This window comes from Lygodium microphyllum, chromosome 13 (assembly GCF_053477565.2).
Source record: "Lygodium microphyllum isolate KBCC chromosome 13, Lygodium_microphyllum_v1.1.10, whole genome shotgun sequence".
Taxonomy (NCBI): Eukaryota; Viridiplantae; Streptophyta; class Polypodiopsida; order Schizaeales; family Lygodiaceae; genus Lygodium; species Lygodium microphyllum.
The window spans coordinates 104,313,242-104,331,536 of NC_141147.1; the positions used below are offsets into that span (position 1 = coordinate 104,313,242).

The 18,295-nt window shown below is 43.8% G+C and overlaps 1 protein-coding gene across 1 annotated transcript; it reads left to right on the forward strand.

Moving 5' to 3' along the window:
- The first annotated feature begins 1,097 nt into the window (after window positions 1-1,097).
- LPA2 (low psii accumulation2) lies at window positions 1,098-17,075 on the forward strand. The gene is made up of 2 exons (XM_087691544.1): window positions 1,098-1,710; window positions 15,986-17,075. The coding sequence occupies exons 1-2, from the start codon at window positions 1,212-1,214 to the stop codon at window positions 16,129-16,131; spliced, it is 645 nt and encodes a 214-aa protein (XP_087547670.1). The 5' UTR covers window positions 1,098-1,211; the 3' UTR covers window positions 16,132-17,075.
- Window positions 17,076-18,295: the final 1,220 nt, after the last annotated feature.

The window sequence follows — 18,295 nt, forward strand, 5'->3', positions numbered from 1 at the left end:
AGACGACGAGGGATGTACTCGATAGATTGTGAGTAATCATCAACAATGAGATACAGAGTTACACTACTAGTCTTGTCACAACACGTGATAAGAAACATGACAAGGTTGATGCAGGTGTTCCAGCATCATGTGGCATCAATCGTCCATGCAAGTACAAATAGCACACCATGCTACATCAAATATATGAATAATGTACTTCATGATTGTATGAGAAGATGGTAGATGATGGAAGCCATAGATGACATCATGACATGCATTCAATGACAACCAACTTACCATGGTGCCATGGTACAACACGGACTCTCCCCGTAGTAATCGGCGGGGAGAGTCTGTTCCACTACAGATTCTAGGAATATGACATGCCACGTTGTCGAAGCGTGTAGGGTTGAAGGTCTCTCCCTGTAATATGACATGCCATGTTGTCGGAGCGTGTAAGGTTAAAGGTCTCTCCTTGTAGCTCTCTGACTACAAATTTTGGGAATATGACATGCCACATTGTTGGAGCGTGTAGGATTGAAGGTCTTTGGCTCTTCCCCCCACATTTCCATTGTGTCCTCTCCCAGTTAGCATGCCATCACCTTCACCTTCCCGCCACGTCGGACAGCAGCTGCCCAATTTGTTCTGATGGTGCCCCTAAATTGTGTTGAATGGCCTTCTTGATCTCACGCTTCATTCTCCACTACATAGCTCACAAAACAAGTTACTTAAGTGATTACTAATCACTATTCAAAACCAAATGGTCATTAACTCCCAAGACTCCAGTTGACTAAGTCCGATTATCAAGACAATTACAAAGTTAGAGAAGTCCACTGACGAAGAAGTCTATCACTTACCATTTGGTAGACAAAGCATGAACTCTTCCACAAGACAAAGCATGTCCCACTTTCACACGCTATGTCAAAAATCCCATAAGAACATATCCAAATGACCATGGCTGGTCATGTGCATGGCATATGATTAATATTATAACCTATTACCGTGTAGAACGGCTCAAAAGAGAGTTTCAACCGATATGCTAACCAAAAGTGTTTATGTGAAGACTAGCGTGGGAACAAGCCGTGCAAAAGCACAAACAACATGTGCAGCTTATCCAGAGAGGATTGAATTGCAGAGAGAGAGAGAGTGTGTGCGTGTGCGTGTGTGTGTGTGAGTGGAGGAGGAGAAAAAAGAAAAAGATGCTCAGCTATGGTGGACTCTGAAGCTGGGTAGCCATGAGTTGCTGCTACTCTCCAGCGCTTGGCTCTCGTGCGGCTTCTTCATCCTCTGTCAGATTGGCAGAAGCATGCCAAAACGCCTGCCATCGGCTAAAGAGGAGCACCATCTTCACCCCTCAGCTGGCTCTGCGCACCAGCCTCCCACCGCAGAAGACCATTCTGCGCTGCGGCGCACAGGCCGAAAGAGAGACCACACAGCCTGCAGGTGATACTAACAGGACAGGCACTGATGATGATCCCTCTTCTTCCTCATCCTCCAGGACTGCCGCGAAAGGTTTCGGCCCTCAGCCTGTGCGCAAGGAGAGGAAACCCCCCAAAGAAAGTGTTGCCTCTGATTCGGCTAAGCCCGCGACCAGCCGCAGGCCTGTGCCTGCCAGGCCTGTCCTTGTCCCAAAAGGCAACCCCGAGGCCCGGGAAAGAGAGAACATTTTCGTCCTTTCTTGGACCATCCTTGCCATCGTAATTTTGATGGAGGGCCTTACACTTGCTGCATCAGGTATGTCGTCGATGTCATTACATGTCTTTTAACAGAGTTACATGTACTTCTATCAAAACATTCAAGTTTGATTAGCAAGCTGGAACAGAGAGCTAGTTTCTTTTTTGAAATTTTCGGCCCACTGTACATTGAACTGCTACTTGGTTGACGTTTCCATCAATGGACAATGGATTCTCATCTCAATTTGGCAGAAAATCGATGATGAAGAACTTGCATTGTCTTTCAACTTGCAGATTGGGCAAGGAGGGGTCTATCAAACATCAAACTGGGAAAGCTTTGAATACAGTATTAATTTGCAAAATTGCTCAAATGAACACTTGAATTGGGCCTTCTGAACATCCACATAGTTACTCAGACATTGTGAATGATTTGCCTATTTGCTTTTTGATAGTTCCACAACATCATCTGGTTCATATAGAGTATCAATTTGTGAAACTGCTCAAATCAACACCTAAATTGGGCCTTCAGACATAGGTATTCAGGCATTGTGAATGGTTTGCCTATTTTCTTTTTGATATGTCCACAACATCAATTGGTTATCACCAAGTTTGTGGGAACTTGTCCCAAGGGTTACAGCCTGCAGATTGCAGAACCCTTTCAAGGAGATCCATCCATAACAAGGAGAATGTTGTTAGCTAGCACTTCACTATTTCTACTAGTATGCAGAAGTGATCGACTTAGACTTCCCACTGATTCTAGTAATGATACTGAAACTGGAGTTCAGAGTCCACTGCTGGGCTGAGGTTGAAGCTAACTTCTTGTGGAAAGTTGCATGGGCAAGGGTTAGTTGACTAACGTTGGGGGGCCATTTTCCTTATATTCATTTATTTTTAGGAAGATTGGCAGTCAGCCTGGACCAGCTTACCATGTGATTTTTCTAGTAGTAGAAAGAACTGACTATTTCTCAGTTATATAGTTTGGTACTGTTTGCAACAGTGACTTGGGAATCGAAGCCTCAGTTTTAACATTAAATGGTACTTTCCTCTCTTTCATCTGTGTAAGTGGAGAGCACTTTGTTAGCCAGTCATTTCCTGGACCATGCGGACGTCAGTGCCATGTCAGCAGGTGCCACATCAGCACCTGCAGTCGGACAGGTTACTGCAGTCGAACAGTTTTTACTGCAGTCGACCTGCTGCAGTTATTTCCTATTTTTCTGCCATTTATAGCCGGTTTTGTGGCACACTCCAGCATTCATATTTTCAGATTCCGATCTTGAGATCTGTTGGCTGAGACAGACTGTGCTCGGGCTGATGGAGATCGAGGTCATCAAGTTGGAGACATACGCAGATATTTCCTTTGTCCCCTTGTGTATTTCTGCACTCTTATACAGCATACTACACTGCAGATTTTTTGTGTTTACACTGTCTCCTTTTCTCTCTCTCTCCTCTCTATGTTCACTCTCTCTTAGTCTTTGTGCTACGCTTCTACATTGCTGCACTCTGACATGGTATAAGAGCGGTGAAGATGGACTGACTGAGGGCTGAACCTATTTGAAGAGGAGATTTCAGCATGACACAAGGTTGTGTTTCTAGGATTCGAGGGCGAGCAGGAGGGCTGCGCATCGGATCAAGGCTGAAGCGAGCGTGGGCGTGCGAGAAAGGAATCTAATCGGTGAATTTGCTGCAGGTTATTGCTATTCGAAGGGGAGGAAGGCTGTGTTTGAGGCCTTCCATTGCAGATTTTACCTTTTCATCGCCTCCGGTGGATGAAGAAGGTTTGGGCAGTGGAGGAACCAGCCCTAGAAGGCTGTGTCTTCACAGTCAGAGGGGGTTGATTTTGCGTTTGTGCAGATATTGTAGATTAACATGTCTACAGAGACTGATTTGGACTTCCAATCGATCATGGACAGGAAGGTGCCTGTCCTACGAGCTCTTCCATCGGATCAAAAAATGATTTGGCAGAACTGGTGATGGAGAAGATTAACAGGGCCTCAGTGAGGGATGAGTCCAAGCTCTCTTCCAATGCTCGTGTAGAGTTGACCAAGGCTCAGTCTCATTGGAACAAACTGAATGCTAGGATTCGATCTTTTCTGTTTCTGTCTTGCACCACAGCCGTGATAGCTCACATCGAGCACTTGACGGTGGCTCGTGAGATATGGCAGGAGCTCGACTAGATGTATAACCGGATAACCCTGATGAAGAGGGTTTCTTTGGAGGTGCAGATACAGACCTTGTTCGTGAATAAGTCTTTTTCGCTTCGAGAACACATCAACAAGCTTCGGCAGCTTTAGATGCATATTCAAAATGCGGGGAAGTCTATTTCCTCCGAAGACTGGCGATCACTTTACTATCCCAGTTGCTGTCACGATTCGGTACTTTTTATTCTGTTCTTATTGCATTAGAGCGGGAGTCGACTCTTCGGTGGGAAGAGTTGGTTCTTATGGTCTTGGACTAGGAGGAACAATTGAAGGGACAGAATGGTTCCAAATTGAAGGCATTGGTTGGTCAAGCCTCTCAGAAGAAGGGGAAGACCAAAAGAAAAAAAAGGAGGACAACAAATCCAAGAAGGACAAGGAGAAGAAATCAACTTGCCATATTTGTGGAAAGACCGGTCATTGGAAGAAGAATTGCCCCGACAAAGACAAGAAGGATACCAAGAAGGACACGAGGGATTCTGGTGTGGTGGCTGTATCCACATCAGCTGCTTTTCTACACTTAGCAGTCATTGAGGACTCTACATCGAAGACTTCTGATGCTGCGATGACAGCTCCCAAGGCTCGAGAGTGGATTGTGGACAGTGGTGCTTCACGGCACATGACTCCTTCCGTTGGTGTTGCCCATTTGGGACCTTCGCGTGGGCAGATTCTCATTGGAGACAGCTCTTGTGTGTCTATTGCTGCACAGGGTGAGATGCAGCTTATTCCAGATGGACGTGGTGGTACCCACACCTCTAAAGTGTTGCATGTGCCAGGTTCGGGATATCATTTACTTTTGGTCCATAAGATTTGTGCTCTTGGCCTCTTGGTGGAGTTTGACAGTGATACTGTTCGAGTCCTTGATCGTGAATCGAGGAAGGTTCTCTCTGTAGGGTATGAGCAGAATGGCGTCTACAAATTGAAGTCTTCTTCAGTTCTTACTTCTCTTCTTACTTCTTAGACACAGTTCGAGTTATGGCATGCTCAGTTTGGCCACCTGAACTATGAGTACCTTCGGAAGGCGTTGCGAGGGTTGTTTGTCCAAAGATTGCTGGACATAGTGGTGAGCCATCAGCCACGTGTCTCCTGCATTCATGGGAAACTGCATCGAGATGTGATTTCCAACAAAGCTTCTTAGCGGTCTACTTCACCCATGGAGCTTGTATCTACGGATCTTTGTGGCCCAATGAGGACCGAGTCCGTGAAGGGGAGCTTGTACTTCATGTTAATCGTAGATGACTACAGCAGGATGACTTGGGCCTATTTCTTGACTTTGAAGTCAGAGACTTTCTCCCACTTCACGGATTGGCTTCTCTTTGAGGAGAACCGTTTTGGCCCGGCGAGTTTGCTAACACCAACACTCCCCAAGAGAATAGCATTTTGGAGTGGAAGAACCGAAGTGTGATCGAGATGGCACGCACCATGATGGAGCACAAACAGACACCTCAGTTTCTGTGGGTCGAGGCAGTGGCTACCGCAGTTCACATCCTCAATTGATCTCCCACTTCGGCCGTTGACAGGATGACACCTTTTGAGGCTTACTTCGGGACTAAGCCTGATGTCTCTTATTTCAAGATCTTTGGGTGTGACGCTTATGTGCACATTCCAAAGACGCAGCATGATAAGTTCGAGACGACTTCCTGATGACAGGTTTTTGTTGGCTATAGCTCCCATTGAAACCGGCCTGTTCACTGGGAAGGGCGGTAGTGTACAACCAAAAATACATAAATGCTTTCACCCAATTTACAGTCGTCCACTTTACCTGAACTTAAAGACACAAAATCAAGAAGAAATACAGGAAGCTAGAATGCTCCTGTTGCCACACCGACACCCTGTTGGCCCCTAAGTTAGGCGCCCCTTGTGGTATTTCTTTATTTTTTTAAAAGAGAAAAATTACAATGAGCTGTCTTTCACCTGTTCTGAGTGAAATTTGGCAGCATAACAGTACAATTACTGACCCAAAGCAAGCCGACCAGGAAGGGAAACTCTGCCCAAGTCTGAATCTTCTGGTTGGAGTGCAAAAGTGACCATTTCAGCCTGCTGTAATTACTGGTTCAGACCTGTTCTGAAACCTGTTTACAACTCATACTGTTCCTTGTACTGTTCAGCCCACTGTGATTACTGGTTCAGACCTGTCCTGACACCTATTTTCAGCTCATATTGTTTCCTACACTGTCTTGCATCATCTGGGCCAAGTGCCCCTTGATTCTGACATCAATTGGGCTCTGAAATAACCTCTGAACAATCCAAAATCTGTATTGATTTAGTGCTGTTTCAGACACCTGCTTGTTGAGGTTACCACCCTCACCTATTCCTGCTTGTGGGCAGCAAACAACTGCTCCTGTTCCTGGAGAAAGGAGGCTCTTGCCTCATGCAAAAACAGCATATTCCACACAGCTGTACCTGAATCAGCAGAAAGGCCCTTGATTTTGAAGCATAACCAAACTATTAGGGAGAGAAAGAGAGAGTAGGAAGCAAGTTCAGCCCTCTGTGCATCATTGGCAAGGAAGACCAGCTCTCAAGAGCTCTCCATCTGCAGCAATCCCTCTCAAATGAGCCCCTTTCACAAAAATGAGCCCCCAATCTGCCCCTCATGCATTGAAACTCGTTTTTGTTCTGCCCTCTCTCTCTCTTTTAGGAATTTATGCCCAAATTGTGACACATGGCATACATGTAACAATTTTCCTGTTTAAATCTTTCGGTCTAAAATTCTCCATGATCGGTGCAAAATTTGACCTCGGCACAGACCAGAGAATTAATCCTCGTGCAAAAACGAAGATAATGACGCGAACAGATTCTGGGGTCCAAAAATAGTAACTCCCTAAATTTTAGGAGTTGCTTCCATTGCATCCCACTAGTCTTCTAACCATCTTTGCAGACTATGGCTACATCCAGATTTGCAATGTAGCTCAACTGAAAGTGAATTTCCACTGATGACCCCACATGGACTAATCTCTTGAAGATTTGTCCATCTTCACTTTGAACTAGTCTCTTCCAGGCTAGTTCTTCAACACACTTGTCCATATGCACTTTCACAAGTCTCTTCCAGACTTGTCAATCTACAGTGCCATCAGTCTCTTCCAGACTTGTACTGGACCTTAACTGTCCAGTCTTGACTCACTAGATATTCCTGTCGGTTTCACATACTGGCCATGCAACTCGGGCGTTAAGATTTCAAGAGGGATCCTTCCAAAAGGAAAAACCAAATAAAATATGTAATAAAGAAATCAACAAAAAGGTAATAGTTGTCAGAGTCTTGTGACATACCTCCCTCTCGAAATCGCAAACATCCTCGTTTGCATGAATGTCATACATGCTTCCAGCTAACGCAATGAACTTACACTTGGCAGCACATGTACAACACATACATGCTATCAGTCAACATTGTGAACTGAACACACTGTTAACACATGTATGTTCTAACTGTGAAACATGGCAGACTATCATCATGTGACTCCACATCACTGTTTCTAGATATAATGGCCGGTACACCACAATGATATCCCCATAGTGGCAGATTCTCATTTGATTACTCCACATCACCCTGACTAGAGATCTAGTGGCCGGTACATCAAAATGATATCCCCACTGAGTCAATTCACAGAATACATGCCCGATCGAGTAACCATTGTTACAACATGTATTCAATTCAATAGAAGTAAAAACTGTATTCTTGCAAGCAATACTTACTTCTTTAGCACCGAGAAAACCATATGGACATAATAAGTGTTAACCTGTACAAAATCTGTTTCTATACATAATTTCTTTCTTAAGCAATTGTCACTTTGACAATCTATTTCAGCTTAGAGATACAAGGGGTCAAGGTAGGTTGCAAGCGAAATGCTTCAAGGTAAAGTTCTAACACATTAGGTGACTCTGCAAGTTCACCTTCATCCATCCACTTAGCATCTATAGCTGGATAGTTTTTTAACTTAACCAAATATCTTCTAGCCACCTTGCCTTTCACTTTCCTTTCCTTGTGTGCCAGTACCTGTTCTGGAACAAGAATTTCATCAAGTTCCTCAACTTCGAGCTGTTCCTCAGTTGGTATATCTTCTGGCACATCACCCACATAGGGTCTAAGGAGACTTACACGGAAAGCATTATGAATCTTCCAATTGTCAAGCAATTTCAGTCTATAGCTGACATCACTAATCTTCTTTGTTACTTGAAAAGGCCCATAGTATCGCATACTAAGCTTAGTGAAAAGACTTTCCTTGCCTTTCCGCTTCTTTAAGCGTGCCTTTTCAAACTGCAACAGTACCCAATCACCAAGTGAAAATATCAATTCACGACGGTGATGATCAGCAGCTTTCTTTTGCTTTGCCTGAGTCCTTTCAAGGGCATGCTTAACTTTTTGATACATTTCACCCATACTCTGCACATACTGATCTGCCTGAAAGATCTTATCTTTTGTATGCAAAATGCGAGGAATCTTTTTACCACCTTCAACAATTTCAAAAGGGGCTTTGCCTGTTGATGAATGCACAGTATTATTGTATGCATACTCGACCAAAGGCAAATACTGCTCCCACTTTGACTTGTGCTCTGACACATAGCACTTAAGCAAATCCAAGACAGTAGAATTTGCCTCTTTTGACTGTCCATCAGTCTATGGATGAAATGACGATGAGAACTTAAGCGTTGTGCCCATATTCTCAAATATGACTCTCCAGAATAGACTTCTCATCCGTGGATCACGGTCTCTGACAATAGACTGTGGCATACCATGATACTTGAAGACATTGCACATAAACAAACGTGAAATCTGATCTGGTTTTATCTTCTTCCTGACAGGAATGAAATGAGCGTGTTTGCTAAACCTGCAAATAATAGTCCATATCCCATCATTTCCTGTCTGTGTCCTTGGAAGATCAAAGATAAAATCCATAGCCATGCTTTCCCATGGTTTATTTGGAATAGGCAATGGCTGTAAAAGCCCTGGTGCTTTTTGCCTGTCAAACTTGACCTTTTGGCAAATCAAACACTGCCTCACAAAAGCATCCATGTCTCTTCTCAAAGTAGGCCAATAAAAGAATATCTCTACTGCTTTGACTGTTGCATCAATACCACGATGCCCTGCATACGGTGGAGAATGACTCTCTGTCATAACTTTCCGTCTCAATGGCATAGTCACACATAGTCTACCATGCATCAACATGAAACCATCCTTGAGAAGAAAATGCTCATGATGTTGTCCATTGACAAGCTGATCAAAGATCCTTGCAAAATCTTCATCATCAGCATATTGTTCCTTCATATCATCAAGTTCATGATGATAAGGAATTGACACAGTTGAAATTTGTGGCTTCCTTGACAAAGCATCAGCCATAACATTCTTTTTGCCTTCCACATGCACAATCTGAAAATGGAACATTGACAAAAAGTTTGCCCAACTCATATGCTTTTCTGACAGCTTAGTCTGAGTTAAGAAATAGCGCAATGTCTGATGATCTATCTGGACAACAAAATCTGCCCCAAGCAGGTAGTGTTTCCAACAAGAAAGCGCATGAATCACAGCCAGCAATTCTTTCTCATAGACCTACATAGTCTTCTCTGGCCCTCGTAAGATTCTGCTTTCATAAGCCACTACCTGGCCATCTTGCATTAGCACTACACCAATGCTATTGCCACAGGCATCACACTGGATAACAAATGACTTCCTAAGATCTGGCAGGATGATCACTGGACTAGAAGTCATCTTTTCTTTAAGAAGATTAAAAGCTGAAATATCTTTCTGTGTCCACTGGAAAGAGACTCCTTTCTTCTGTAAAGCATGTAAAGGTGAAGCAATCTCTACAAAATTGCGAATGAACCTCCTGTAGTAAGAACACAAACCCAAGAAGCTTCTAACATCATGGCCAATCTTCAAATCTGGCCATGTTCTAATTGCTTCAACCTTAGCAGGATCCATTCGGACACCATCCTTTGACACTATGTGCCCCAGGAACTCACTCTTCTTGCCATTGATAAGCAACCTATTACTGCGAAGCTCATCAAAGACTACTTTCAAGTGTTCTCTATGCTCCTGTTCATTCTTTGAAAAGACAATCATGTCATCAAAGAATGTACCAACAAACTGCCTGTATGGATGAAAAATCATGTCCATCATTCGATTAAACATAGCAGGAGCATTAGTAAGTCCAAATGGCATTACCAAGAACTCATAGAGACCAAACGTGGTCCTAAATGCAGTCTTATGCACATCCTCTTGCTTAATCCTGATCTGATGGTATCCACTCTTCAGATCTATCCTGCTGAAAATTGATGCTCCTTCCAAACGGTCAAGGATGTCGTCAATCCTTGGAATGGGGAACCTGTTCTTGATGCTTTCACCCAATTTACAGTCGTCCACTTTTACCTGAACTTAAAGACACGGAATCAAGAAGAAATACACACCGACACCCTGTTGGCCCCTAAGTTAGGCGCCCCTTGCGGTATTTCTTTATTTTTTAAAAAGAGGAAAATTACAATGAGCTGTCTTTCACCTGTTCTGAGTGAAATTTGGTAGCATAACAGTACAATTACTGACCCAAAGCAAGCCGACCAGGAAGGGAAACTCTGCCCAAGTCTGAATCTTCTGGTTGGAGTGCAGAATTGACCATTTCAGCCTGCTGTAATTACTGGTTCAGACCTGTTCTGAAACCTGTTTACAACTCATACTGTTCCTTGTACTGTTCAGCCCACTGTAATTACTGGTTCAGACCTGTTCTGACACCTGTTTTCAGCTCATATTGTTCCCCGCACTGTCCTACATCATCTAGGCCAACTGCCCCTTGATTCTGACATCAATTGGGCTCTGAAATAACCTCTGAACAGTCCAAAATCTGTACTGATTTGTGCTGTTTTAGACACCTGCTTGGTGAGGTTACCACCCTCACCTATTCCTGCTTGTGGGTAGCAAACAACTGCTCTTGTTCCTGGAGAAAGGAGGCTCTTGCCTCATGCAAAAACAGCATATTCCACACAGCTGTACCTGAATCAGCAGGAAGGCCCTTGATTCTGAATCATAACCAAACTGTCAGGGAGAGAAAGAGAGAGTAGGAAGCAAGTTCAGCCCTCTGTGCATCATTGACAAGGAAGACCAGCTCTCAAGAGCTCTCCATCTGCAGCAATCCCTCTCAAATGAGCCCCTTTCACAAAAATGAGCCCCCAATCTGCCCCTCATGCATTGAAACTCGTTTTTGTTCTGTCCTCTCTCTCTCTTTTGGGAATTTATGCCTAAATTGTGACACATGGCATACATGTAACAATTTTCCTGTTTAAACCTTTCGGTCTAAAATTCTCCATGATCGGTGCAAAATTTGACCTCGGCACAGACCAGAGAATTAATCCTCGTGCAAAAACAAAGATAATGACGCGAACAGATTCTGGGGTCCAAAAATAGTAACTCCCTAAATTTTAGGAGTTGCTTCCATTGTATCCCACTAGTCTTCTGACCATCTTTGCAGACTATGGCTACATCCAGATTTGCAATGTAGCTCAACTGAAAGTGAATTTCCACTGATGACCCCACATGGACTAATCTCTTGAAGATTTGTCCATCTTCACTTTGAACTAGTCTCTTCCAGGCTAGTTCTTCAACACACTTGTCCATATGCACTTTCACAAGTCTCTTCCAGACTTGTCAATCTACAGTGCCATCAGTCTCTTCCAGACTTGTACTGGACCTTAACTGTCCAGTCTTGACTCACTAGATATTCCTGTCGGTTTCACATACTGGCCATGCAACTCGGGCGTTAAGATTTCAAGAGGGATCCTTCCAAAAAGAAAAACCAAATAAAATATATAATAAAGAAATCAACAAAAAGGTAATAGTTGTCACAGTCTTGTGACACCCACTCTCAAGGTTATTGTTTGTTTGATCCCATCAAGCGGGATGTCTACACGAGCCGAGATGTGCGGTTCGTGGAAGTTCCGGCCACAGAGGGGGGTGAGGAGCACCCCATCCTTGGAGATCTAGGGGAGAGTTGGGCTCCCGAGACAATTCCTTTGGATCCAGAGCCTCTTGATGGAGATTCTTATTCTGATTCAGAGTCTACTCTTCCATCGGCAACCCCCGAGGAGCTTCCGCTGGTGGATGTTCCTGAGTCTTCAGCAGATGGAGACAACGGGGAGAGGTTCGTCCTCCTCCTTGTTGGGCCTGTGACACACTTTGAGATTCAGGGATCGAGGGGGCCCTTGAGGAGTGGAAACCGCAGGATGGACCGCGGAGGTCACGGAGGAACCATGCACATTCTTCGGAGCTTGTTTGCTGCAACTATTGTTTACTGACTCCTGTTATGCAGGATCGAGAGCCCACTTCAGTGAAGGAGGCTTTGCAGTCTAATCATTGGCGGAAGGCCATGGAAGCCGAGTTGGAGGCGATTGAGAGGAATGGCACTTGGTCTCTTGTGCCTCGTCCCTCTCACAAGAAGGTGATTGGTGTCAAGTGGGTCTTCAAGACCAAGTACCTTAGCGATGGTTCTTTGGACAAGCACAAGGCTCGCCTTGTTGCTAAAGGTTTTACTCAGTGCCCAGGCATCGATTTCCATGATACTTTTGCCCCCACTGCTCATATGGCAATTATTCGAGCTATTCTTACCTTGGCTGGCCATAGGAGATGGCCTGTTTATCAGTTGGATGTGAAGTCGATCTTTCTTAATGGTGACTTGGAGGAGGAGATCTATGTTGAGCAGCCTCGTGGCTTGGATCCTCGGATGGGAAAGTTTACAGGTTGAAGGCGGCCTTGTATGGCCTCAAGCAAGCTCCCTGTGCATGGAATGAGAAGATTGACTCGTTTCTTCAGTCGAAGTTGGGATATCGGCGCTCTACAGTCGATCCGCAACTTTATGTGCACACTTCCGAGGTTGGTTGTGTGTTGTTTGTGTTGTATGTTGATGATTTGATTTACATCAGGCATTCGAGATGACGGATTTGGGGCTTTTTCCTTTCTTCTTGGATCACAAGATTTATCAGTCTCTGAGCGGGATTTTCATCTCTTAGCAGAGGTACATTCAGGAGCTATTGGTGACTTTTGAGATGGAGACTTGTCGGCCCATTACTACTCCTATGGATCCGAATTGGAAGGCCACTTCACACTCAGATTCTCCCCTGATGGATGTTTCACGCTACCGTCAGTTGATTGGATCCTTGATTTGGCTTCTCAATACTCGTGTTGATCTTTGTCTCGATGTGGGTCTTTTGGCAGAGTTTATGACGGAACCCAAACAGGTGCATTGACAGGTTGCCTTGAGGATTCTTCGGTATTTGAGGGGGACTTCTGACTTAGGGATTTCTTATCTCGTAGGTACAGATGCTTCAGATCTGGTTCTTGGAGGTTGGAGTGACTCGGATTGGGCTGGCGATGAGGACCACCGACGGTGTACTACAGGCTATTGTTTTATCTTGGGTACAGGTGTTATCTCTTGGAGTAGCAAGAAGCAGCCCACGGTCGCCCTTTTTTCTACTGATGCGGAGTATCGGGCTGTGTCGTCCACCACATGTGAAGTTGTGTGGCTTCGGAGATTGTTGGAGGAGCTTGGCTGCCCCCAGACTCGTCCTACTCTTCTGCGGTGCAACAATGAGAGTTGCATTGCCTTGGTATGGAACCTTGTATTTCATGCCCGGACGAAGCACATTGAGATCCAGTATCACTTCATTCGGGAGAAGCTTCTGGATGGGACCATTGATGTGGAGTATTGCAAGACGGAGGATAATCTTACCGATTTGTTCACGAAGATGCTTTCCCAGGCTCTTCTTCGGCAACATTCCAGATCCCTCAGTCTTTTGACCCATCTTGGATCTGAGAGGGGGTGTTAGCCAGTCATTTCTTGGACAGTGCGGACGTCAGTGCCACGTCAACAAGTGCCACATCAGCACGTGCAGTCGGACAGGTTACTGCAGTCGGACAGTTTTTACTGCAGTCGGCTGCATTTAATGCAGCTGACCTGCTGCATTTATTTCCTATTTTTCGGCTATTTATAGCGGGTTTTGTGGCACACTCCAGCATTCATATTTTCAGATTCTGATCTTGAGATCTGTTGGCTGAGACAGACTGTTCTCGGGCTGACGGAGATCGAGGTCATCAAGTCGGAGACATACGCAGATATTTCCTTTGCCCTCTTGTGTATTTCTGCACTCTTATACAGCATACTACACCGCAGATTTTCTGCGTTTACATTCTCCTTTTCTCTCTTTCTTCTCTCTGTGTTCACTCTCTCTCAGTCTTTGTCCTACGCTTCCGCATCGCTGCACTCTGACACACTTTTCCTCCAGCCATTGTTGCCTTTCTAGGGACAAGGAAATTGTTCAGGTTGAAATCTACAGGCTATTGGCTATGTGGCAGCAGCATGGATGATGTGCCTTCTAGTGGGGCAGACGACCTCCAGTGGGTTGATAAACCAGGCAGGACAGACTGATTGCTGTTCCATGAAGGCAGTGAGTCCTGCAGCAGGTTGGCTGGCATGTTAACAAGGCAGTCAGCTGTAGGAAGCTGTCAAGGTGCCTGCCCATCCCCTTTGCTGTTCATCTTGGTAATCGATATCATTCTCAACATCTTTGGCTTCCCTCTTTGAGGTAGGTGTGGCAAGTTTTAACCCTTTTGGCATGCATGGTTACAAGATGACCCCTTAGAGATGAGCACGAACACGTGGATGGAGGATAGGAGTCAGGACAATGGCTGCAGCAGCCGCTTTGGCAGAATACAGAGATTGTTCTGCTACCCCTTGTCATGTCTAATGCCAATGTTTGCTACAGTCCATTCACCAATCTTAGTAGGGCACTTTCTTTGTGTTGGGGCATGGAACTTTTCAAGTCCCTCCTCTCAATGGAACTGGTGGAGTTATGGATTGGAAGCTGAAACATTGCACTCCAGTATGATGTGCTCTTTCTCTACAAGCAATGACATCCATGAAGGTTTTTAGGCATATGTTACCCTCACCTTGGGTAGGTAAGCATCCTGATGCTCTTTGGCATTTGGATAAATCACTAAAGTGGTGGAAACCCAATTCCAATTCTAATGCGAAGAAGCAAATTGCTATTGATATAAGCTGTTGGAGGTATGTGATTGGAGTGTTACCTATTGGACACAGGTTAACAAAATGTTGTTTTATCTCACCCCAATGTTTCAGATGCTCACGTGCTATTGGGACAATCCCATTTCTGCTTTTGCAGTGTGCAGCCACTATATTTTTCTTTGGATGGATTTTCTCAGCAATTGCATACAGGATTTCCTGCACAAAGACTTAGGAAACTCTTCTGATTATTTGGTAGAGCTGCATCTCACTTATCAGAATGCTTTCTATTCTGCAGTTAGGTCAGATTTGAGCATTTTTTAAGAGATGGGATTATAGGAACCATGTACATTTCATCTCGACTATTAGAATACTCCATATTCTTCAATTAGGTTAGGTTTGGGGTTTCAGACAATATGAACTCGAACCATAGATTCTCGAGACTTCAGTCATTCTTGGGACTTCAGTCGTTCCAAACCTAGAAGTACCTTGAACGGCCATATGACAGCTGCCATACTGGTGATTTAGACACTTACTCATCTGGATGTATTTAACTACTATTCTTGATTTTATTTTTTAAAAAAGATAGACCCTGTCATTGAAACTATCTCCTTGTACAGTCATGAGATAATGAGCAGTAGTTTCACATAAAAATGTGTGTGTGTGGCCTCTGGATTCCGTTTCTTACAATTTTTGCAATGGCTTCTATACTGTTGGGATCCTCCCCCCTGCTTTGAGGTGCTCTTCACACTTTTTTGCAAGGGTCAAGTTTTTGGGCACTTTGGACCATTTGGGAATCTCAAAACCACATGGCCTTCGGGGACTCTTCTGTTGATTCATGTATGCTCTTTAGGAGATCCGTGCAAGTAGTAGTTGTTGACTCCTTTAGACTACATGATATTGATCAGGATCAGGTCTTCCTCTCTACGATGTTTTTGTCATTGGCTATGTTGACACTAAGCATTGCCCTCTTTGAAAATTTATTGAGTTTATTATAGCTGCTTCACAACAAAATTTGTGCATCTGTGTGTCCTTTACATTTGCCTACGTAGCAGTACTGCACTAATGTAAGCCCCATGTTTTCATTTACCTTGAGAAGTTCAAGCATTTGTGTGACAACTTTGGCTTTTGTTTCTGATGTTTGCAGGTCTTCTTCCTGAGGAGTGGGATGATGTACTAGTCAAATATTTGTACCCAGCGTTTACACCCACTGTTTTACTCTTTCTAGTTGGAGCTGTTGGTTATGGTGTGTACAAGGCTTATGAGGGGACCCTAAACTCAGATATGGATTAAGGTTTGAAACTGAGTTGGTGACAATCTCCTTGAATGGTTATTTTTCCTCCCAGTCTAAGATGGCAAGTATGCTTTATTCTAATGAAGAGTAAGCAAAGCGGTTTTCGCGTTGGCCCTTAAGATGAGCTGTTGTTGGAGTGCTCAGTGTGCTTTAGCAGGACATGAGTTATATTGATACTGGATCATCTCTACAGTGAAGCGGATAATGCCTGGTTGAACAACAAACATGCCTTAATGTATCATGTGTACACACACACGTGCACGTGCTTGTGCATGCACATGCACATGCACACACTCACCCACCCCCACCCCCACCCCCACCGCCTCCCCTCCCCGCCCCGCCATCCCACAGAAAACTTTGCTCTTTCTGAAGGAATGGCTTCTTGAACAACCAGTAGGCTAAGGCCAACACATATGTGATTGCTACTTGTTCAGAGTAGTGCAATTCTGTCTATACTGCAGCATTGTGTTTTAGTCATAGATCTGATACTGGTCTGGCAATCATTGTATCCTTTGTTTCCTATATGGATGAAAGAAATCTATAACATTGCCTGTTCCTTCATGGCATTATGGCCTGGGCATCAGATCCCTCAAGAACATCAGAAGTATGGATCTGACTCCGGAATATGCGAATAAAGAAAGCAAACTATGTTACGTCTGCAGGTGGAGAAGATGCCATGAAGTAGGATGACATAGCGGGAGGGAAGATATGATTTTCATGGAAAGTGTCAGCTGTGTGAGTATGTGCAGATGAGTTTGATCTTCTCTCTACAAAGTAAGAAGCAATATCTGCAGGTAAATTCCTGGCAGCCCGGTTGCCATGATGTCCTTGCAGCTCATGCTCTGATATCAGAAAACCTCTGGCCGATATCTACTTCCCATCTTAGTGTCATACTGATGTTAAGTCTTTTGAAATTTGCTAATTTTTCGAAGGGCAACTAAAATTCAATCTAGCAGTTTGCCTAAGTCAATTCATTGTGCTAAAAAATATTGTATTTTAGAAATGCACTAGAGAGTCCATGTAAATGTCAAAGACATAATAAAAGCTAGTAGCTAAATTAGGAGCCATTATTGCACAGTACTTGAATGGGGAACAACCAAGAGTGTTGTTTTGGATTGACCAACATAGAAAAGGATGAAAGCCGAGTAGTCTGATGTATAAGAGAGTGTTGTATATCATCATCTAAGAGCTAGATTGATCATTTGGGATTCAAAAGTAACGACCAAACATAATGATGAGCCTTTCCAACTAACATGACTAAAGTTGTTAGACTTCAATAAGCTTCATCATTTATTGGGCTCTAATGAGACGCATACAAGCTGCCTTGTCATTGCACACAAAAAAGGTTGCATTATAATACCAGGGTATTGGGATAATTTCTTGGGGGGGCATCCTCACACACGAAACACAAAAATGATCGCATGTAATGCAAAAGTTTCGAGTCTTCTTCTTCCCTCTACTTACTTGAAAATATGACAATGGTCTAGAAAACTAACAGCATAATGATACTAGAGCTTTCGAGAGTGACACACGATCATTTTGTTGGTTGGAGCAACTTTATCTAAACCTTGGATGTTCATGAGCACTCTTTAAAGAAAAGCAAGCATCTTTGATATTCATGTAATTGTATTAAGGGAGCTTCATCCATCATGTATTATAGTGTGATCGTGTACATATGAAAAAGGTTGTTGAGCCTCATTTACTAAATCTTCGTAGGTAGCTCTATTTAATGAATGACCTATTTGATTCACAAAAGAGAGATTAAGTTTTGGCACTAACTTGCATAATTTAGGACAAGTGACTCCTTACATGAGCTAGTTGGATGGACTAGACCCCATAAGTAAAATGGCCCTACATATAGCTAGCGTGTAAATCTTGTCTTCTAAAGCTCTTCTTTTTAGTGCTTTGAATCTAATGATCTTTTATGATGTTGATTTAGAGATGCCCATCTTTTATGAGCAATCATTACTCTTGCTAACTATATTAGATTGTGTTTTAACTACAAGAGGCATTCATTTGGTATCTCATGTTGATTCTCGCTTGAATGATTCTACCCCATGCATTATAATGGGATCTAGCCCTTACTTATTGCCTATTGATAGAGGAGCATATGTAATGTTGATTGAGGAGGATGTCATTTCATTAGCGGGTTTTGCCTAAAGA

Bases quoted from the DNA above. Each gene is read 5' to 3' on its own strand.
- LPA2 (XM_087691544.1), top strand. From the start codon at position 1,212: ATGAGTTGCTGCTACTCTCCAGCGCTTGGCTCTCGTGCGGCTTCTTCA. The intron at 1,711-15,985 runs GTATGTCGTCGA...TGATGTTTGCAG, and splicing joins CCTTACACTTGCTGCATCAG to GTCTTCTTCCTGAGGAGTGG.